At 41.6% G+C, this 24,391-nt stretch overlaps 1 protein-coding gene across 1 annotated transcript in view; it reads left to right on the top strand.

The window, feature by feature from the left end:
* LOC114252609 (uncharacterized) overlaps positions 1–24,151 on the top strand; it is a 28,704-nt gene extending 4,553 nt beyond the window's left edge. The window contains exons 2-7 of the mRNA XM_089732860.1: positions 7,947–8,070; positions 15,978–16,438; positions 17,803–17,918; positions 19,273–19,368; positions 21,393–21,488; positions 23,392–24,151. Of these exons, the coding sequence (XP_089588986.1) occupies positions 7,947–8,070; positions 15,978–16,438; positions 17,803–17,918; positions 19,273–19,368; positions 21,393–21,488; positions 23,392–23,484 (986 nt within the window). The 3' untranslated portion in view covers positions 23,485–24,151. The remainder of the gene's footprint in view (positions 1–7,946; positions 8,071–15,977; positions 16,439–17,802; positions 17,919–19,272; positions 19,369–21,392; positions 21,489–23,391) is intronic.
* Positions 24,152–24,391: the final 240 nt, after the last annotated feature.

The following is a 24,391-nucleotide window of genomic DNA, read 5'->3' as shown; positions in this document are numbered from 1 at the left end:
AACAGCGGCGGTAGGCAGCGGCTTGGCTCTGCCCCTGGCATTGCTGAAGTCCATGGGCGACGGTAACCACTCACCATCAGGTGGGCCGTATGCTCGTCTGCCTACAAGGGCAATAAAAAAAATTTAAAAAAAAGCACTGTGCTATACAGAACCGCACGACAATCGCAGTCGCGCGATGTCGGTACAAGCACTAATTCTTAACATACAACTAAGTTGTTTTTGCTCGCACAGTTGCACTAACCACTTACAAGCTTACCCCGGATTCGTACCTCCGTCCTGGTTATTTATACCACTAAGACAACGCGGGTTCCGGCTTGGAAAATAATTTCTAAAATTTGTTTATTAAAAAAAATTTACAGTCGTAACGCGCATGCACATTTCACGTTCAAATCCGGACTCCGCATATTGGAAGAACAATATCGACATGTCAAAGGCTATATGGTTTAAGCGAAGCTTTTGCAACTTCACAGGAGAGTTATTTAAAATTAAAATTTTCAAAAAAATATCATAAAAAAATAACTTCTTTGGCTATTTGAATGGAGTAAACATAATTGAAGTTCAATTAAAAACATCGGATTGTTGATAGTGATACGAAATGAAAGTGACCTTTAATTACAAAGATAAATGTCTCGAATTTTGCGAACCTAATATACATATATACTAGTAGTAATAATCCGCAAAATTATAATTTGCGTAATTACTGGTGGTAGGACCTCTTGTGAGTCCGCGCGGGTAGGTACCACCGCCCTGCGTATTTCTGCCGTGAAGCAGTAATGGATTTCGGTTTGAAGGGCGGGGCAGCCGTTGTAACTATACTGAGATCTTAGAACTTATATTTCAAGGCATAATAATAGTCAGAAAACGGTCTTTAAGCTAGGCACGACCTTCAGGAATGAAGATACTGACTCGGAAGAAGATGTTGTGCAGTTGTGGTCTTAGGGTACCTCGCTGGTGTTATAAAATATAGGGCCCTGTGTGCTTAGTGCGAGTTTTTTAACGTAAAACTTAACTCAAATTTGTAAAGAGTTGGAACTTTACCAACGTTTGCCGTCAGGGGCGCTGTTCCAACTCCATACAAATTTGAGTTAACTTTTAGGCTATCGAGAAAGTTAAAAAACTCGCAATAAACACACCGGTATCTCCACTTCACGCTGTGATTAGTCCTTAACATCGCTAGCCTATTTATTATTAATAACTGACATACTGATATAAAGCTATTAATAATGAAAAATAAGCACCTTTGATTCATACCATGCAATCAGAATAAAAACGGATAGAAACGGATAAATTGCGTTCATTTTCAATCTTAGTCTCCAAGAGCCATTTCGACGAATTAAAATGTAATCCTGAAGACGAAACCGCAATCCTAACAAACCGCCAGCCCTAAAGATACTGTTAGTTCTTTCTGTGTAGAAAGAAACGTAATTTTCAATATATATTTTCTATAAAATTTAATGGTAGTTAGCTTAAAAATGTCGGATAAAATGAATTGAAAAAGTAAATATGTAAATGCAAGTTAATATAATTAATTTTAATTAAAATGTTTCTAAATATTTTATTTTATATTTAAAAAACGAAAGTACTTGTTACAGTTATGTAAAAAAAAAATGAATTAATCATATGAAAGTTTTATTAAACACGAAAATAAACATTATTTAAATCAGAGGCTCAAAATCTACTGGCGGCCATTTTTTTTTTTGTAAATTTCAATTCAAAAATTTCTCCATACATAAATATACATTAAAAGTCGGTCATTTAAGTCCGGGAACTTCTAAAGGCACAGCATAACGCAGTGAAAGTTCCACGTAGCCTTCCTACTTTTGTTTTAACTTATGGACACGCCATTAACAACGATAAAAGTTCACGAATGCAAACTCTAACCGCGTTGTCTGGTAATACTTTTATGTTCACTCACATAACTAGGCTTTTCGGTCGTATTATATCGCTTTTTCGCATTAAAAGTGTACAATTTCCAAAAATATTCGATATTGACTTAATATGCGGAATCATTTGGTATCACCAGTTTTTTCTCATAAATACTGTCAAAAGAGCATAGTTTACTTTTATTTTATTTTTTTAGTTTATCTATGTTTTGACTACTATTAACAAAATTAATACATAATTTTATCTTACTTTAAAATACAGATAATGTAACTGGTAAAAATAAAAAATAAATGTTGCTAAGATGATTAATATTAAAAATATGATATGTTAAACCTTTAAAACACTACTGTAAAATTAGCAAGTTTTGAGATTATACAGTTTTAATGCGAGAAGACGATATGTTGACTTAGAATGGATTTTTTTTAACTCTCTTTTACTAGTGGAGTATAGAAGTAAGGAGGACCAGGTGAGTGTATTGAAAGCTGTGCCCTGAAGGGAAGCCTCTGATGGGCTCGAGACGCGTAGTCGTCAGGTTTTTACTTCTTTTCTTTTTTTTAAGGGTTTTTATGACCTGGTAACTAAGACCTTTAAGGCATGTCTTATTTTAATTTATTTACTTAATTTTATGAAAAATGATAATATGGAGTGAAATGAAATGAAATGAAGATGATTAATTTGAGACATAAATCAACTGGGATGAAATTAAATGAAATGAGATGAGATGATATGGGATGAAATATAATCTCAGTAAAATGGTGATCATTTACTGAGTATTTTTCAGTGGACTTTTTGGAGGATCCCGAGGAGCTACGTCCAGCGGCTTTGTTTCATTTTCCCACATTTGTGCACTTTCACGGATATTAAACAGTTAATAAACCACCGTTATTACACATTTAAACCTGAGGAAACACTAAATAGAAAAAATAAAACAAATCACACAACTTCACTCCTCGCGTTCCCGCCAAAAAAAAGTCCGTTTTTACTTCTTTTGTAGTAGGTACTGAAGATCACAAATGACCAAATTCCGGTCACAGCTGACAAGGTAGAGCAGTACTCCACGATGCCATTTACGAATAAAAAAAGTTACAATGCTCTAAGAGATTATAATTAAATTAAAATGTACTTTGATAAAATTTATCTGTGTTTTTTTTTAAACTACGAAATAAAGTCAAGGATATCGAATATTTCTAACAGAAATTACTTTTTCTTGTCGCATCTAAATTTACATTTATGGAAATGAGTACTTGTATATTATCTGTGGTTATGTCATTGTAATCATGAACCCTGAACTTTTTGGCGGGAAAACACAGAAGAGTTTCTCGACACTAACGTGTAATAATGGTGGCTTATTTATCGCTTAGTATCTGGAGGTAACGAAAGAAAATGGCTGGGCGTGGCTCTTCAAAAATGTCCACCGAAGTTCCAATAAACGCCCACTATTGTAGTGGAAAATTATTTCGTTTCATTTTAACTCGCTTCTTTCGAGTTATTTTACTTTTCTATTTTATTTTTCTATACTAGCTGACCCGGCAGACTTCGTAGTGCCTCAATCGATAGATAAAAGACCTAAACTTTTGTATAAAATAAACTTAAAACAAACAAAAGGAATCCGTCCGACGGGGGACACATCAAAGAAAAAACAAAATTGTTATTTTTATTTTTAATTCCGAGCATTGTCATATTTATCTACCTTTTAAACCATCTCTGGACTTCCAAAAATGATTATTCAAGACCAAAATTATCCAAATCGGTCGAGCCGTTCTCGAGTTTTAGCGAGACTAACGAACAGCAATTCATTTATAAATATAATTTTTAAGATATTATAATTTTAGTTAAATAAAACCGTACCTCTTTAATCAATAATATTGTATTATGATTGTAGACTGTTGTAAGCTCAGCGCTGACAGCCGTGGTGATAGAGAAGAATAATTTTATTTCTCGCCAGCGCGATATTGGCCGCGAACCGTATTTGTTTCTGCCTAATCGTTGGTAGCCTAAGAGGCTATTTCAGCTACGTCTGGACATGTAGGTGAGCTCACGGGCTCAACCTGAGAGAATTTGCTAATACTGCTAACTGCTGGCAAGAGCAGTGCTTCGCAGAATCTACCATTGAATCGCGACCCACTGAGAAGATATATATATCGATATTATCTGAAAACGCTGCGTTCATAGACACTGCGTTTCCAAAGATCCTTTCTGCCACGTACCATCCGGCTTTGGAATGAGCTCCCCTCCACGGTGTTTCCCGAGCGCTATGACATGTCCTTCTTCAAAAGAGGCTTGTGGAGAGTATTAAGCGGTAGGCAGCGGCTTGGCTCTGCCCCTGGCATTGCTGAAGTCCATGGGCGACGGGAACCACTCACCATCAGGTGGGCCGTATGCTCGTCTGCCTACAAGGGCAATAAAAATAAAGGTCCGGCGAGAAACTCAGTGGGCCGTGACCGGTGCTTGAGGGTCCTAAAAACTCTGAGGTTGGATCCAGGGTATCCAACGTGGAATTTTTCGGGCGACGGCGGCATTGTGTTTCCCCCGTGAACCACTTCAATTATATCATTCAACGTGTGCCTATTCCTATATCATGAGCTCAAAAGCCAACCTTGTAATAGCCGATACATTACCACGTTTTTTTTTTAAAAATATATTGCTTAGGGCTTAGATGGATGGACGAGCTCACAGTCCACCTGTTGTTAAGTGGTTACCGGAGCCCATAGACATCCACAACGTAAATGCGCCACCCACCTTGAGATATAAGCTGTAAGGTCTCAGTATAGCTACAACGGCTGTACCACCCTTCAAACCGAAACGCATTACTGCTTCACGGCAGAAATAGGCGGGGTGGTGGTACCTACCCGTGTGGACTCACTTTTTTTTTTTATTGCTTAGCTGTGTGGACGATCTCACAGCCCACCTGATGTTAAGTGGTTACTGGAGCCCATAGACATCTACAACGTAAATGCGCCACACACCTTGAGATATAGTTCTAAGGTCTCAGTATAGTCACAACGGCTGCCCCACCCTTCAAACCGAAACGCATTACTGCTTCACGGCAGAAATAGGCGGGGCGGTGGTACCTACCCGTGCGGACTCACAAGACGTCCTACCGCCAATAATTACGAAAATTATAATTTTGCGGGTTTCATTTTTATTACACGATGTTATTCCTTCACCGTAGAAGTCAATCATGAACATTTCTTAAGTACGTAGGTATTTCATTGTTATAGTATTCATCCAATTTCCCCTATAGCCTTTCATCCCCTAACTCACCCTGTGAAGGTGCAATTTTTCTAATGAAATACGTCCTTAGCAATTGTTCACGATTGACTTCCACGGTGAAGGAATAATATCATCGTGTAATAAAAATCAAACCCGCAACATTATAATTTGCGTAATTACGGGTGGTAGGACATCTTGAGTCCCCACGGGTAGGTACCACCACCCTGCCTGTTTCTGCCGCGAAGCAGTAATGCGTTTCGGTTTGAAGGGCGGGGCAGCCGTCGTACTGTACTGAGACCTTAGAACTTATAACTCAAGGTGGGTGGCGGCATTTACGTTGTAGATGTCTATGGACTCCAGTAACCCCTTAACACCAAGTGGGCTGTGAGCTCGTCCAGCCATCTAAGCAATAAATAAAAAAAAACCTCTAAAGAGTAGTAATAATGGTGATTGATCACTGTTGGTCACAGAAGCAAAAGTCAGGGGCACAGCCAAGTAACTGACTACCGATTTTCTATTCTAGCTAGGCTATTTCAGCGTAACCTTAACTAGTAGGTGAGCTCACGGGGCTCAAACCGGGAGTGATGCTAACACTGACCCTAGCAAGAGCAGTGCTTCGCAGAATCTACCACCGGATCGGAAACGCGACCCACTGAGAAGATCCGGTGAGAAACTTAGTGGACGACTACCGCTAAGGACTCATAAAACTACCTTTGAGTTACATCAACACCTATAGTTCAAATGGAGCACTTTTTTTATTTTATTTTTATTGCCTAGGTGTGTGGACGAGCTCACAGCCCACCTGGTGTTAAGTGGTTACTCGAACCCATAAACATCTACAATGTAAATGCGCCACACACCTTGACATATAAGTTCTAAGGTCTCAGTATAGTTACAACGGCTGCCCCGCCCTTCAAACCGAAACGCATTAACTGCTTCACGGCAGAAATAGGCAGGGCGGTGGTACCTACCCGTGCGGACTCAAGATGTCCTTACCACCATACCTCGGCCTCGTGTTGGACGGCCGGTGGGCTTTTCGTGCTCACTTTGCGGAGCTGGTCCCCCGGTTAATGAGGACGGCCGGTTCTTTGAACCGACTGCTCCCAAATATCGGGGGGCCGGATCAGGTTGTACGCCGCCTCTACGCTGGGGTGGTGCGATCGATGGCCCTGTACGGTGCGCCTGTATGGGCTGAGCCGCGCAATCGGGCTACTATGGCTCGGTTCCTGCGCCGGCCGCAGCGCACCGTTGCTATCAGGGTCATCCGTGGATATCGCACCGTCTCATTCGAGGCGGCGTGTGTGTTGGCGGGGACGCCGCCATGGGAGTTGGAGGCGGAGTCGCTCGCTGCCGACTATCGGTGGCGCAGTGAGCTTCGTGCTCTGGGCGTGGCGCGTCCCTCCAAAAGTGAGCTGCGGGCGCGGAAGGCCCATTCTCGGCGGTCCGTGCTCGAATCGTGGTCGAGGCGGTTGGCCAACCCCACGTGGGGTCTACGGACCGTCGAGGCGGTTTACCCAGTGTTTTATGACTGGGTGAATCGTGGCCGAGGACGCCTCACCTTCCGTCTGGTGCAGGTGCTGACTGGGCACGGATGCTTCGGAAAGTACCTGCACCGGATAGGAGCTGAGCCGACGACGAGGTGCCACCATTGTGGACACGACCTGGACACGGCGGAGCATACGCTCGCTGTCTGCCCCGCATGGGAGGTGCAGCGCCGTGTCCTTGTCGCAAAGATAGGACCAGACTTGTCGCTGCCTGGCGTCGTGGCGTCGATGCTTGGCGGCGACGAGTCTTGGAAGGCTATGCTCGACTTCTGCGAGTGCACCATCTCGCAGAAGGAGGCGGCGGGGCGAGTGAGGCAAAGCTCTCCTCACTACGCAGAAACCCGCCGCCGCCGAGCAGGGGGTCGGGACCGGGGTCCCGTCCGTAACCCGGCCCCCTAAGGGCTTCGGGCTCCACCCGCTTTGTGCGGGGAGCAACCTAGGCGTGGGGCGGCGTGGTAGGTCGCGTTCCCCCGACCGCTCCGGGGGAAGGTGTAGCGCGGCGCTATCAATCGGGCTCTTGGCCCGTCGACCGAGGGAACCGGCGGTCGTGTTGCTTGCGGCCGCCGGTCCGGCGTCTGGGGGACGGCGGGATGGATGTAATGTGCACTGCGTAAACCCTGTCCCGCCGTCCCAATAGCTCCGACTGGGTTCCCACCCGGCCCGGGTAGGGCGCCGGCTGTGAGCGGCAGGAGTTTTTAGTGAGGTTCGACTCCCACATACCCCACCTGCTGTGCGGGTGGGGATCCGGTGATTTTCTCCTGTGGAAAAAAAAAAAAAAAAAACCACCAGTAGTTACGCTAATTATAATTTTGCGGGTTTGATTCTTATTACACGATGTTATTCCTTCACCGTAGAAGTCAATCGTGAACAATTGCTAAGGACGTATTTCATTAGAAAAATTTCACCCTAACAGGGTGAGTTAGGGGATGAAAGGTTATAAAGGAAGTTGGACGAATACTATAACAATGAAATAACTACGTACTTAACAAATGTTCACGATTGACTTCCACCTAAATGCCGCCACCCACCTTGAGACATGAATTCTAAGTCCCAGTTTTACAGTACAACGGCTACCCCACCCTTCAAACCGAAATGCATTACTGCTTCACGGCAGAAATAGGCAGAGCGGTGATACCTATCCTAGAGCTCACAAGACGTCTAATAATGCTGCCAACCCCCTGAAACTTGAGGTCTAAGCCTACCTCGTGTTGTGTATAAGTCCGTCTTTGAAACCAGCTCTCATGATTAGTTTGTGGCATAAACACTCACCTACCCATAAATTTAATATTGTATTTACTTTCACAGAGGAAGCTGATGCTGAAGTCAGGAGTTCGGGCCGCTCTCTACAGGAGATGCCCTCACAAATCGGCGAGGAAGTGGAAGAATCCTTGAATAGCCTGACTAAGTTCCTGCACGGAAGTATGGCCAGGTATTTATCGAGGGTCATCATCATAACAGTGTATTGGCAGCTACTTAGGAGTTCTATAAGCTTAAAAAGAATATCTCAAGGCAATCATGGACGAGGCAGCTCTGGTCAGACACTAGAGCATAGTCTAAGACAGTGGTCGGCAAACTTATTAGCCAAAGAGCCAAACATGCAAATGAAAACGACTTCAAAAAATTGCAAGACAAATCTGTTTGTAAATGTAGTAAGCATTTATTATTTATTGCAAATCATAAAATAAATGCTATATTGTATACTGCTTCGATTAATATCACTACATAATATAAAACAAAGTCGCTTTCTCTGTCCCTATATCTGTCTGTAGATTTTTAAATGTTACTAAATTTATTGTTTTATAAGCGCACACGCACTGTATTTTTTTTTTTTTACTGATGGTCTAGAGAAACCATGTCAGCGTCGCCGGGCTAATAGGTGAGCTCACAGTGCTCAAACTTGACGATGTTGCTAGCACGAACGCTAGCAAGAGCCGTGCTTCACAGAATCTACCACCGGATCGGAAACGCGACCCACTGAGAAGATCCGGCGAGAAACTCAGTGGGCTGTGTCTGTGAGTTAATTTACTCGCCGAGCTCTTCGTCATAAGCGACGGGTTCGACGAGAACGATGACCGGTCACGCACTGTTTTAACTGTTCCTACGCACTATTAACAATCCCGATATATTAACTTACAGTGAATTTTGAATAATTAAAAGTTCAAGTTAGTAAGCTCTGTCTTTAATCGAAAATTTGGACCTCGTGTCAACAGCCAGGAGACGGCATTCTGTTCATCGTAGACACACGTACAAACACACGTTTTATTCCGATTATTATTTATATGCATATACATAACATATAGCTTAAGTAATTTTTCAACATTTCGCCTCAACTCGGACAAATGTGAAAGTTCCACGCACGACTTTCGAAATCCGATGTGGATGGTTACTGAATACACTTAATCTAATAAAAAAAAATATTCCTAATCGATTTGATGCAGACCGTGGCGTTTGATCGTAAGAGGCAATTGTAGAATTGTAGGGTAGTTTGTGTTTATTGTCGGGCGATATCAGCACTCCATTAAGAGCAAAAGAACAGCCTTCACTTAAAATCTAAAGTTCAGATACATGACGATCTATGTTCATTTATCGCAAATCGCCCGACCGGAACACGGCTCGCCTGGTTTTAAGTTAAGCTTTTCGTATTTTTCTAAAATCGGAACAAGCTTGACTTGGTCCGGTTTTAAGTGTACGTATCTCAAGCTACCACTTAATAACAAGGTGGGAAGTGCTCTTGTCTACCCATCTAGAGTGATAAATATTTGTACGATGAGTAGGTACTCAATCTTAAAATCTCTTATGTTTGTTTTAAGTAGATTAATGATCTATCTAAGTACCGTAAAATGGGGAGAATCGGGACACTTTTTAAGTTCGACATTGATTTTTATCATTTTTTTTGTAGTTATAATTACGATAAAAATAAAACGGAGATCGTAACGTTTCCGGTAGCTTAAAACTTTCATTTATAAAGCATTAAAATATAGTTTATTAAAGAATAATCATAAAAAGTTACAAAAACTCGCTTGTCCCTATTCACCCGGCGGTTGGGGTGAATCGGGTCGCTTAAGGGATGAATAGAGTTTTACGATAGGGGTGGCACTATTTAGTTGTTAGGTAGGTACCTTAGGTAATTAATTTTTTAATATCTTTAATGAGTTACAAAACTCTGATGACTAAATTAGACTATTTAATATTCTTAAACACTAAATAAAAGTCATTTTTTGTTCAACAAAGTTAAATCTCTAACAACAACAAAAGTATTGTGACATCCCAAATTTGTCCCTATTCTACTTCTAGTCCCCATTCCCCTCAATGTACTGTATTTAGACAAGTGAAACCGGGTGTCCACACCCGCTGCCTATCGCAGGTGATTGGCACTCGTTATTACTGGTGGTAGGACCTTTTGCGAGTCCGCGCGGGTAGGTACCACCACCCTGCCTATTTCTGCCGTGCCCCGCCCTTAAAACCGACACGCATTACTGCTTTACGGCAGAAATAGGTAGGGTGGTGGTACCTAGCCGTGCGGGCTCATAAGATGCCCTACCAGTACACCAACTGCAGCCCTAACCTTTTCTAGGCAAGTCATCTACAACTAAAAACTGTATTCAACACTTAGAACACTTAAACACTTTAAAATCCTCAATTCGCTTCTTCCGCTTCGCTTCAGGTGATCCGTTCGCTGTTTCGCTTCGAGTAGTACCGATTACTGACTGACTGCGTGCCATCCCTGCAACGCTTTATAGTCGATACCTCATCGAGAATATTCCACACATCTCTAGTAGTATTGTGTTTCCGCTATCTGACAATAGATGACGTTGTACTTCTCGAGCGTTCTAAGTGCTACTAGATCCTTCGATATTCGTTCGACTATTCGGCGATAGATGGCGTTACTCTTACCGGCGTAATAATATGTCCTTGGTGGTTCACTATAGCTCTTGGACGCTACCATCACTAGGGCTATAAACAGCCACAGCACAGACCAATATGCCCTAAGCACGTCCTTACGGAGCGATCAGATCCAATAACCCTTACATAAGACACATTTAGCTCTAACACTAGGAGTAGGGATCCCGGTAACCGCACTCGTCGAACTCGGCAAAGAGGTCGACGTGCAACCTAACCTAAACATCAGCCCGCTGAGTTTCGCGCCGGATCTTCTCAGCGGGTCGCGATTCCGATCCGGCAGTAGATTCATTCGCTAAGCAGCTACTCTTGAGTTGTTAGGTCTCCTTTGCAGGCGCTCGGGTAGCTGTTATCAAATCCCACCCTTCTTGGTGAAACTAGAAAGGCCTCCATGCCAGAAATACCTCAAACATAAAAAAAGACCAGCATATCCATATACGTCGAAGATCGACGTGACCGATCTTTAAGACATACTAAAACAACTAAAATCTAGATCAAACTTCTAGATAATTATATTTTTGAGGTATAATGATACTTATTGTTCGAATGAAATGGTAATTAAACCAATTACGGTGGGAGAGCCTTTGCATGTTTATGTGGGTGAAGCTTAATGAGCTAACGGAATGTTCAATTAATATTTATGAAAGTCGATCTGTCTATGTGTATATATATATATATATACAAGTAACCCTCATATAACGCGGTATTTTACAACACGGTTCCACTATAACACGATAAGATAAATTCCCAAAAAACCTGTTAAATCTATCACGGTGTTTCTGCAACATAAAAACGAGATTTTTGTTTAAAGTTATTCAATTAATTACATTATGTATTATAAACACACAATACCTATATAATACACTAAGGAGCCTCCCTCACTTCGCTTATTTATTATTGATTTCTCCACTATTTAATGGATGTTATTATACATATAAACCTTCCTCTTCAATCGCTCTATCTATTAAAAAAACCGCATCAAAATCCGTTGCGTAGTTTTATAGATTTAAGCATACATAGGGATATAGGGACAGAGAAAGCGACTTTGTTTTATACCATGTAGTGATGGGAATAACCGAAATTTCACTGCCTATTTTTTTATGTATAATAGATAAAAAATAAATGCAGGCATAAGTGAGATAAAATTAAGAGATAATAAATATCATTCAGATAAAATTACTCTCCTTTTTGTATTGGCTTCTAATCTCATATAACACGATTTCGCCCAACACGGGACTTTTTTGGAACTTAATATATCTACCGTGTTATGGCAGGGCTACCTAGGGTTGCTTAGTGCGAGTTTTTATACTTCTCGAACGCGTAAAAGTCTTCGTTTGCCGCTAGGGGCGCTGTTCCAACTCCATACTCCAAGTTAGCTTTTACGCAATCGAGAAGTAAAAAAACTCGCACTAAGCGCACTGTACTTAGAAACGGCTGGAAATATTACGATAAAACTGTTATATCCGGTTTTTTTTTTTCCCTACGTAAGCTGATAGCCTTGAGAGGCTATTTCAGCGTAACCGTGGCTAGTAGGTGAGCTCACGGGGCTCAAACCTGACGACGATGCTAACACGAACCCTAGCAAGAGCCGTGCTTCGCAGAATCTACCACCGGATCGGAAACGCGACCCACTGAGAAGATCCGGTCAGAAACTCAGTGGGCTGTGTCTGAGAGTTAATTTACTCGTCGAGCCCTTCGTCGCAAGCGACGGGTTCGACGAGAACGGTGACCGGTGCTTGAAGTACCTAAAAGCACCGTTAGTGGATCGGGAGGATCCGAGATGACGTGTTTTGGGCGACGTCGACTGCTTTCCATTCGGTCCGCAGGATCGGGAATGTAGTTACCGGCGGCCACGATGAGAGGGTTCTCGTGTCGTACCGCTTTATCGAAGTGGCGCATGGACGCCGACTGAAGATACTTACTGATGGACTCTAAGTCCAGGTCTTCATGGAGGTCGACGTTCCTGACGAACCACGGGGCTCCGACGGCTATCCTGCAAAAACGGGATTGAATGATCTGGAATGATTTTAAGTGTATGCGGGCCGCGTGAGCGAACTTGCATAGGTCATGACGGGGCGTATGCAAGTTTTGTAGAGTGTCACCTTATTTCTAAGGGACATTTTACTTCTCCTACATATCATCGGATAGAGCTACATAGGGTTGCTTAGTGCGAGTTTTTATACTTCTCGAACGCGTAAAAGTCTTCGTTTGCCGCTAGGGGCGCTGTTCCAACTCCATACAAATTTGAGTTAACTTATACGCGATAAAGAAGTTACAAAACTCTCACTAAGCACACTGTACTTAGAAACGGCTGGAAATATTACGATAAAACTGTGATATTCGGGTTGGCTTAGCGGCCGCTCCGTGAAGCTTGGTAGCAATCGGATTCAATTAAATTTAATCACAAACTGCCTCCTACCCGAAAAATTAAAAAGGTAAATAATCTATCTATCTAAATGTATATAAAAATGAATTGCTGTTCGTTAGTCTCACTAAAACTCGAGAACGGCTGGACCGATTTGGCTAATTTTGGTCTTGAATTATTTGTGGAAGTCCAGAGAAGGTTTAAAAGGTAGATAAATATGTAAGTGCTCGGAATTAAATAAAAATAACAATTTTGTTTTTCCTTTGATGTGTTCCCCGTCGGACGGATTCCTTTTGTTTGTTTTAAGTTTATTTTATACAAAAGTTTAGGTCTTTTATTTATCGATTGAGGCACTACGAAGTGTGCCGAGTCAGCTAGTTTCTTATAATGAACATCAGTCGAATTATATGCGTTGATTGGTAGACTTCACTCTCGGTTTTTTTAAGCTCTTCAAGCACCGGTTACCGTCCTTGAACTAATCGATTCTGACGAAGAATTCCACGTGCGAACTAGCCCATAGACACAGCCCACTGAGTTTCTCGCCGGATCTTCTCAGTGGGTCGCGATTCCGATCCGGTGGTAGATTCAGCGAAGCACTGCTCTTGCTAAGGCTAGTGTTAGCAATTCTCAATCTTTTACTGGTGGTAGGACCTCTTGTGAGTCCGCACGGGTAGGTACCACCGCCCTGCCTATTTCCGCCGCGAAGCAGTAATGCGTTTCGCTTTGAAGGGCGGGGCAGCCGTTGTAACTATACTGAGACCTTAGAACTTATATCTCAAGGTGGGCGGCGCATTTACGTCGTAGATGTCTATGGGCTCCAGTAACCACTTAACACCAGGTGGGCTGTGAGCTCGTCCGCCCATCTAAGCAATAAAAAAAAAAGAAAAATATATTGGTAGACTCATTGTTCATGTTTGAGAAGCACCAATATCATTCGTCGCAATCCGAAAGTGTTATATCAAATAACGAAAGTGTAATGTGTTGCATATTAACAAGTTTCACCGGTATTTATGACTAAGAGCGAGAGTTTCGTGTACGCTCACGACCTTACACATTCAGGGCAGACAGATAAAGGAATGAATGAATGATTTATTTTATTTCAGACAACAATAAGTCCATATGTGTACATAGTATCATTGAAATATACTTAACATTAACAAAACCAATCAAATAAAAAATATACATTTATTAAAAGTAGCTATCAGTGGAATACATTTCAAATATTCCATTCAACTGATGCTTACTTCGAACCAACCATTAGTATTACTAATATTATTTAGTCCGCAAGTGAACCATGGTACAATGGTTCAAGTACCGACAGTCATAACGGTCTGTTAATGCCTTCAGGATGCTGTTAGGGCTGACCCTAAACCTGACTGATAAAGTGCGAGACCCAGTTGCCGAACTCTGGTTCAGTTGAGAATATTCCTTCATCGTGGAAGTCACTCGCGAATATATTGCTAGAGCTCCTCGAACAAATGTAATGTGGCGGGTAGTCATCATACAACGCAAGATATTTTACAGATGCCTGAAGCTCGCTTACGACAGATAAACACTAGGCTTAGTATTAGATACAAATACTAGGAACAAACACAGGCTTGTTGTGCCGATGAGTAGGTTACATAAGATACGAAATTCATTCGGGTGTTTGTCTGTGCGCCTGTACCACAAAATCCCACAAGATGTTCATTACCTACATATACATAGGTTGAAGAAAACTATTAAAGAACATCTGTGCAATAAAGCTTACTATAAAGTCAATGATTATCTAGAAGATTGCACAAAGTGGGAATGAGTTGCTCGCTCCGGGCATTTCAATATTGTAATAATTGTTACGTTATAATACTCACTGTAAAAATTAATATTTTAAAAAATTATCTAATATTAAAAAAAAAAATTAGAAAAAAGACATGCCTGCTGAGTTTCTTGCCAGTTCTTCTCAGGACGGAGGCTAGTTTGTGAATTGGCGGTAGTTCTTTTCGACGTTCAACAAGTATGTACTTTCATTAATGTTGAATAAAAAAAATTTGATTTGATTTTTTGATTTGATTTGATTTGATTTCATTTGACATTTTCAAGATAAGCTTGCATATATAAAAATTCCGAACAACAACATTCGGACCGTCGGTCTACCGAGCAAATATCACCCGCTCAGTGGAAGATCTTCCCTTTGTCGTTTAAGTCTTCTCACAGTAAAAAAATAACTCACACAAAGTCACTATGATTTGATTAATTTTCCACTTTTCGCTTTCATCGCATACATTAGTGAATCCTCCGGTATTAGACGATGCTTCCACGGTCATGTAACATTCTCTCTTGTCACTCCTTCCAATGAGATTTAACAAAGACTCCGAAGGACCTTGCTGATATTCATAACTGTCCACTTTCCAAGGAAATAAAGAAACGAAACACTTCTTAGACTAAATAATTGACATTCACTTCACCAGCGCAAGCTAGGCAGTAAAAGGTACCCAGTCGCTCAGTAATCTCTATAATCTCTATCTAAGGGATCTAGTATGTGGTATGCTGCAGTGGATGCTAGATTTTCCAACAAATATACTATATATACTGGTGGAAGGACCTCTTGAGAGTCCGCGCGGGTAGGTACCACCACCCTGCTTATTTCTGCCGTGAAGCAGTAATGCTTTTCGGTTTGAAGGGTGGGGCAGCCGTTGTAAAGATACCTGAGAACTTAGAACTTATGTCTCAAGGTGGGTGGTGCATTTACATTGTAGATGTCTATGGGCTCCAGTAACCATTTAACACCAGGCAGGCTGTGAGCTTGTCAAACCATCTAAGCAATAAAAAAATGTAAAAGTCGCAAGAACGACTTGGTTTTATAGTCCCACAGCCTTATCCTGCTATTACTTTCAAATGCACACACGAGGATCGCTAGATCCTTAGTAGAGAAGCATGATTTTATTACAACAGAGGAAGCTTTAGGACATTGAGGATCAGGAAGGAGTTTCTTAGTAAAAACAGTTTAATAAGGTCTTATCACGAGGACGTATTCAAAAAAAATTAAAATTGTTAAATTTATGAGTTAAGCATAAAATATCTTGCCTTTTCAGATCCCTGGAAGGGAAGAAACATGAAAGTGGCGGGATCGACAGCATCACCATCTCAACCGGGGGCGAAAAGAAGAAAATGAAAAAGAAAAAGCCGAAACCGCCCAAGATCCACCTCCTCCATCCCATAATGATGAAGAAACAAGAGAAAGGTCGCGAAGCTCGAGTCCAGAGCTGGGTGATTGGGGAAAGGAATCTTGACACGACCGACGACTTTGATTTGACCCAACCAGACCCGACATCGCCCCAATCAGACCCAGTACAGTCCCACCCAAATCTACCTCAAATTGAGAACTTGACTGAAACGGACTCATTTGAAATGGCTGATGGTAGCTTCAGGCAAGCCAGGGGGGTGATAGCCGACATATGGTCCATGGGAGCGGACGCTATTGACTCTGTGGCTGAGCATGCTATCCAGGATGAGGACTTAGAGAATGGAGTCACTGATAAGAGTTCGTCGCCAGGTTGGTGAAGGGTGGAATGTGTGTAATAGAATTTTCTAGGTTTCGTGTTTCGACCGTTGAGACCCTGAGAGCTTCAGGGACCCGTGGAGGAAGTCCTGAAGAGTCATTTTTTATTTCCTACCTAAGCTGATAGCCTCTCAAGGCTGTTTCAGCTTCGCCCTAGCGTGTGGGTGAGCTCACGCGGCTCAAACCGGACTGTTGCTAACACTGGACTTAGCAAGAGCCGTGCTTCGCAAAATCTACCACCGGATCGGAAACGCGACCCACTGAGAAGATCCGGCGAGAAACTCAGTGGGCCGTGTCTGTGGGTTAATTTACTAGTTCGACGTGAACGATGACCGGTGCTTGAGGTACCTAAAAGCACCGTTAGTGGATCGGGAGGATCCGAAATGACGTGTTTTGGGCGACGTCGACTGCTTTCTACTCTGTCCGCAGGATCGGGAATGTGCAGAGTCAGATAATCTTTTACCAGATCAATTATTTATTCCCGAGTGAATTTTGTATGTTTTTTGACATACAATTCCTTTCATTGACATGTTTAAGCCCTTTGATACGTTGTTAAAGTTAACCATATTTTCATTTTTCTTTTTCAATTTTAATTTTAAATTTCTCACTTCTGTTCTTTAGGTGAAGAAATATTTTAGTAAAAACTTTTTTTAGCGTTTGTTTTGAGTATGCAATGCATGAATAGTTTGTGTTTGGACTATTTATATGACTAGTGGGTTAGTTGCATGCGTGTCTCTTAGTCAGGAAGCTACAGATTCGTTGCACGGACGCTCTTTGAGGTCATCATGAATAATGTTTGTCAACACATTGGCATGTCAATTCAATACGCATGCTAGTAGCAATATTAATAGAATCCGCTAAAACGTGTCCTTTTCAGACAGATTACTAAAGGACATTGTCATGGATACATGAGGCTTACATTACCATCATTAGAGATTGAATTCTCATTTGTATGTTGCGATTGCTACCAAACACGATAGCATGACTGTTGGCGCAGAACCTCACCGGCGGCATCTGTCCGTGGGCCACACGCGCCAATAAAACCAGTACCTTCTTGTACTATCCTCCTCCGTGCGTCGTATTCCTCAGTGCGGAGGGTCGTGACCTTTACTGAGCACTTTTGTTAGGACTATGTTCCTCCATTCACTTCTGTCCTCCGCGCAGTGGATTGATGCTGGATTCCAAAGTCGTCTTAATCTGATCGGACCAGCTCATAGGACTACGTCCCCTAGGCCTCTTTCCTTCCACTTTGCCGGTAATGAGAAGTCTTTCGAGGTTGTCACCCTTTTACCTCGCAACAACTACTATACCTTTCTTGTACTATATAGTTACCTAATTCTTCCAAACAATAACTTTAGAACAGAGAGGCAAGAAGAAGAAAAAGAAGAAAGCGATCCTCAAACTACTGATACTCGGCGCCGTCCTCAAGGCTAAGATCGGTACTCTGCTGCAGATCCTGTCCTTCAAGCTTCAGGTGAGTCATAATCGTGCTGCAGTGCTCGTCATCGCGTGTCCCCCCTCCGTCCCCCATCTCGGCCCCCCGGGGACCGTGGCTAGGGACGGGCTGTCTGTTTGCTAACTATCAGCACGCCACTTAACCATCGTATATTGTAAGCTATGAATTTTAACGTATTGTCTTGGTACATTGTTTTTAGGAAGAAATATAATCTAACTAGCTGTACCCGTCCACTTCGCTAGGCATTTAAAATTAACATTATTATTTCCCAGCCCACAAAGATTCTCATTATCAACGCCCCCGCAACTGGTATAGGGAGTCCAACAGTCATATAAATATTAGACTATCCATTAAGTTCATGTATTTTCTACATGGATACCAAGTTTCAAGTTAATCGGATGCACGGTTCAGTAGTTATAACGGAACATCCGTAAAAACCACTGTAGATTTATATATTAAGTATAGATTAACATCTCATTAACAACAGAATACTTAACTTAACTAACTAAATTAAAATTCAGAATTAAAACTCCGCTTACATTTTATTTTGGTACAGTTCTCGTTGTCTGAAACGACTATTGTGTTACTATAATATATTTTTAAGTATTTTATTAAAAGCGTGGGGGGTATTCTTATTTTTACATTCCAATTGCGTCCACGATTCAAATGTTGATAATCTATGAAAATGCTTCAGGAGAATTACTGGTAATTTTACTAAATCAATATTTCGGGACTCTTGTATCATGAGTAGTTGGAGACAGCATCCAACAGACGGTCTTCCTCGCAGCGGACCGACTTTCGTGAAAAGTCTTACATACATGTGATCGCGATCAATTATGAGGGAACAACGAAGAAGTAGCATGAGTATGAGCGCTGCGGACGGGTGAGGGTGTGATCCTTCTGCCCCACCCTTCAAACCGAAACGCATTACTGCTTCACGGCAGAAACAGGCAGGGTGGTGGTACCTACCCGTGCGGACTCACAAGACGTCTTACCACCAGTACAAATCAGTACACATGTAATTCGTGTTAGTTGAGGGGTACTCAGAATACTCGTCCCGGGTGGGGTTTAAGTGTCTCTTTTTTTATTGCTTAGATGGGTGGACGAGCTCACAGCCCACCTGGTGTTAAGTGGTTACTGGAGCCCATAGACATCTACAACGTAAATGCGCCACCCACCTTGGGATATAAGTTCGAAGGTTTCAAGTATAGTTACAACGGCTGGCCCACCCTTGAAACAGAAATACATTACTGCTTCACGGCAGAAATAGGCGGAGCGGTGGTCCCTGCCCATGCGGACTCACAAGAGGTCCTACCACCAGTAGACTCTTGTCTGAGGTTATAACACACTAAAATCTCCATTAAATTTTCAGGTGAAATTCTTCATAATCGCTCTCATAGGTCTGGCCATCAACCTCGCGAGGCTCTGGATCGACATTAAGAACAAACACAATCAGCAGCCGCAAAAAGTAAGTTCTAAAACCACGCGCAGAGCCGCCCCACATCACGGCTGAAGCTTTAACTCTAGAGGCAGGCTTAGGAACTTCAGTAACCATACTCGTATAGCCTAACCCAGGGGTCGGCAACGCGGCGCCCCCGATCGATTTTTATTTATTATTTATTTTATTTATTTACTAGCGACCCGCCCTCGCTTCGCTTCGGAAACATTAAAACACACATGAAACCAAAAAAATAAAATAAAAAAAAATTAAAAAAAAGTAGCCTATGTTCATCAGGGACAATGTCGGCTTCTAATGGAAAAAGAATTTTTCAAATCGGTCCAGTAGTTTCGGAGCCTATTCGAAACAAACAAACAAATCTTTCCTCTTTATAAGTATAGATTTATGTACACACAAAAAAGAAGACATAGTACAGAGTAATAGGAAAATTATGTACAAAGGCACTGCTTATTTCTTTAAGAAATCTCTTCCAGCAGACCTGCGAGAGGATTATGAGAATAATAATTAAAAGTGATGAGTATTGATGATGAGAGTTTTAATGCGCCCTCGCTGGTCTAATGAAAAGAAAGCCAGAGCCATTTACTAACTCTTGTCAAACGGCGATATACAGCAAGCAGTCAGTTGAGTTTAGGATTGTGCATAGATTAGCAGTTTGCTAACCTTGACCGCATCTAATAACACGCACGTATTTTTTGTTAGTGTGTGATCGTATTTCGGATAGACCACGCGTAGACCGTGCATTTAAAACTACTACAACACATTTAGATAATTGTTTAAGGACCGGGAACTCTAAATATATCCCCAATTATAAGAAATTAGCTGAAAATATGGACACCCAAGTTTCAAGACAACAAGACAAAATCTGTTTTTTTTTTAATGCCTATTGATACCTGTTGATTATCTGTAAAATAGGCGCCCTCGATGACTTTCAAATTTAGTATTGCGCCCTTAAGGACAAACAGGTTGCCGACCCCTGGCCTAATCTATGCATCAGCCCACTGAGTTTCTCATCGGATAGCGATTCCGGTCCGGTAGTAGATTCATTCGCGAAGAAGTTACTCTTGAGTTGTTAGGTCTTTTGGAGGCGCTCGAGCAGCTGTTAGCAAATCCCACCCCTTCTGGCTGAGCCTTTGCTCGCCCAGTCCTGGTGAAACTGAAAAGGTCTCCGGGACACCAGTAATTCTTTAATCATAAAAAAGGTCGCTAAATATGAATCAGTGCAAGGAATGACCGTGACCAAGAAAACTGGAACTTCGAATTAAACTGTAGGGATTTCGACGAAGGGTCTATCTTCTACCGAGCGGGTGATATTGCTCGGTAGACCGACCGTCCCAATGTTTTTTTTCTCTACCTACTCTAGTAACTTCTTCTTCTTCTTCTTCCAGTGCCTCTTCAATCCTGAAGGTTGGCCGTTAGCTTTCTGTATTCCTTTCTGTCAGCAGCCAGCCGGAACAGCTGTTCGACGGAGGCAATACCGGTCCACCCCCGGATATTCCGGAGCCATGACTTTTTTCTTCGCCCAGCACGTCTCTTTCACTCTAGTAACGTCGAGGGGTTATTCTAGATTCACCGAGTTAGTAGGTGAGCTCACGGGGCTCAAACCGGGAGTGTTGCTAACACGGGCCCTAGCAAGAGCCGTGCTTCGCAGAATCTACCACCGGATCGGAAACGCGACCCACTGAGAAGATCCGGCGAGAAACTCAGTGGGCTGTGTCTATGGGTTAATTCATTCGTCGAGCCCTTCGTCGCAAGTAACAGGTTCGGCGAGGACGGTGACCGGTGCTTGAGGTACCTAAAAGCACCGTTAATGGATCGGGAGGATCCGTAATGACGTGTTTAGGACGACGTCTACTGTTTACCATTCGGACTACAGGATCGGGAATGCTGTCTTCAACATGTCGTAAGGGAGATTCAGGCATCTGTCAAATATCTTGTATTGTATGATGGCTACCCGCCACAAAACCACAAGCTCTCATAACTCACATACAGCACGGCGTCGGTAATTGAATATTGCAATTTTCTTTAATCCGCAGGTGATCTACTATGAGCACGCACAGCATCAGCACCACTATGAGCATGAAGATGAGCACGAGCACGGCTGGGGACCCTGGTCTAGGACTTACCCAGAGGTACGGGGGTCTCTTGATGTAGGGTTCGCTACAAGTCCTCACATTTTTTTTTATTATGGCTTAGATGGGTGGACGTGCTCACAGCCCACCTGATTTTAAGTAGTTACTGGAGCTCATGGACATCTACAACGTAAATGCACCACCCACCTTTGAGATATAAGTTCTAAGATCTCAGTATAGTTACAACGGCTGTCCCACCCTTCGAACCGGAACGCATTACTGCTTCACGGCGAAAATAGGCGGGGCGGTGGTACCTGTGCGGACTCACAAGAGGTCCTACCACCAGATACTTCAGTTCCGGCATTTTTTGGCGCGAAGTTAACTCTTCGGCTTGATAAATTAAAGGATTAATCGTTGAACATGAGACCTCAAGACCTCATGTCTCATGAGCGGCGACACCCACTTGTACAACGCACACTTGAAACTACTTAATACCAGATGAGGTCTAAGCTCGCTCTCATTTATATGTCGAGGAGTGAAAGTTTAACTTTTAAACTTTAAGCAAAATTTTTGCTACTTTACAGAAGAGCCATTTGCAGTTTAAATTTTGGATACTTAAAATATCGTAACAAAAAAAATCTTCTTCAGCTACGTATTTAAATGGGGTAAACTTAATTGAAGTTCAATTTAAAACATCGAATTGTTCATACTGTAAGGTTTGTTGTAAAATAACTATAGTATAAATTTATCATGTTAAAATTAGAAACTTTCGCAATGCCATGTGGCAACACTGTTGATGTCCCCACTACTTCCAATGGCGGCAGTGGGGACGAGACATAATAAAAAAGGCGGTGGTCGGAAAAAAAGCGGGCGAATGGCGGTGTATTCTATAGTGAGCACATATCCAAAAGTTGTAAAGTGGATTTAAGAAATAAGCGAGGACAGACTGAGGAGAACTACTGCAATCTATGTGTTATTTCCTGACTGCTGGAAGTGGAGTTCTACAATACTAATAATAAATAAAACGGACCTATTATAATTACAAAGATAAATGTGGCGTATTAAGCGGAATGTCGCTTTTTCAACCCTCGATATAATAATAATAACAAAAAAAAGGGTGCGTGTACTTATGTACGCCCGTAAGAAGTTTAACTTTATTTTTATTAGGTAAATTTATTTCTTTTTTTTTTTAATTAAATTTTAATCGATTTGAAAAAAAATCGATTAAACAACATCCTCAAACACGCATATTGGACATCCCTTTTCTTGACATCGTATAGATTCGGTAATTCTCGGTACGGTTCGAAAAGTTCACCTGCGGCTATATTCAGACTCGCCAAGTTACGTCGGTCGTATTGTAATGAGCGATTTAGTGGGCAACTTCATTTCTGTTAATTTTATGTCACGGTGCGCGCGCATCGTAAAATTTCACTCTCATCAATTTTTCATAACGCGCCTAAAGAAGTATAACTTCAAAAATGTGAGCTATAATATTGTAACTTCCATGTTAGATTTTGTTACAATATAGCTTCAAGGTTAAACGCCTAATTAAAACTGGCGGTCAACGCGTTGCCTACAAATGCGATCTATAATCTATCTATCTATATAATATATAAAAATGAATTGCCGTTCGTTAGTCTCGCTAAAACTCGAGAACGGCTGGACCGATTTGGCTAATTTTGGTCTTGAATTATTTGTTGAAGTCCAGAGAAAATTTAAAAGGTAGATAAATATGAAAATGTTAGAAATTAAAAAAAAATAACAATTTTGTTTTTCCTTTGATGCGTCCCTTGTCAGACGGATTCATTTGTTTATTTTAAATGTATTTTATACAATAGTTTAGGTCTTTTATATTTTATCGATTGAGGCATTACGAAGTCTGCCGGCTCAGCTAGTGTATTATATATTATATTTTGTCTCAGTGCAACGATTTAAATGAATAAGTAAAACGTTCTTGTTACAGGAGTCCGACGTGGAAATCGACGTGGACAACAACAACAGTCCGTACAGGGCACAGGAGAAGAGCGCATTTAGTTCATTATTTCCGAAATTGTAATCTAGATCTTAGTTAAAAAAATATAAGGATAAAGTTTGCTTAGGTTATCGTCCGATAGATGGCGCTGCACGGTACAAACAACACAAAATCGAGGCGAGAGTTGTTTGTAAATTAATCCAATAGAACCGCTAGATGGCTCTGTAATTAAAATTAAATTAATTGCCTTTGACACTGACGTTTAGCTAGAAAGTTACGTTATTCAATAATATTAAATTATTAACCAGTTTTTTAATAGGTATTGATACGTGAATATTAACGTTTGGTGTTTCTTGCTCAATCGATTGTGTAATTATCTTTTAGTTAATCGGTTCTTGAAATGTTTTTAAGTAAAAATTTCGATAGTTTTTATAGATAGGTATAATTCGCGTGTTTTTTTTTGTTGTTTTTCAACAAATTATTCTTATTAAAGTGTTTGTTGACGCGGTTTTTATGTGAACATTGATTTCCCGTGACATTGAGCCGTGTGAGTTCGCTAGCTAACACGTAAAGTAAGGAAATGTTCAATAGTAGGTCCAATCTTATTTATAAATTTGACTAAGAACCAAAAATAGATTATAATACTCGTTGGGGAACGCTCGGTCAATGGCGGCCATAGTTTGTGTGTTATTTATTGTGTGACTGCGTATCCGTTTGTTAACTTATTTATTCAATAAATTATTTCGATTAAGTTTTATTTTATTTATAATCGGCTCCTTAACCTAATTTTTGTTTTTGCCTCAAGCGAAATGACGGACGATACCACTTATTTATTGTTCTATCCAGACGTGTGTCTAGTCAAGTGGGTACCGAATGCCATGACACATGCATAGTGACATCATCCGATACGACCCTCTCCTTTAGGACCCAGACAGTTCCCAATAATCCATATACTACATACATCCAATATACAGGAACCCGGTCACCGTCC

This window comes from Bombyx mandarina, chromosome 02 (genome assembly GCF_030267445.1).
Source record: "Bombyx mandarina strain Sakado chromosome 02, ASM3026744v2".
In the NCBI taxonomy this organism is placed as follows: domain Eukaryota; kingdom Metazoa; phylum Arthropoda; class Insecta; order Lepidoptera; family Bombycidae; genus Bombyx; species Bombyx mandarina.
This window is presented reverse-complemented; position numbering and strand designations above follow the sequence as displayed.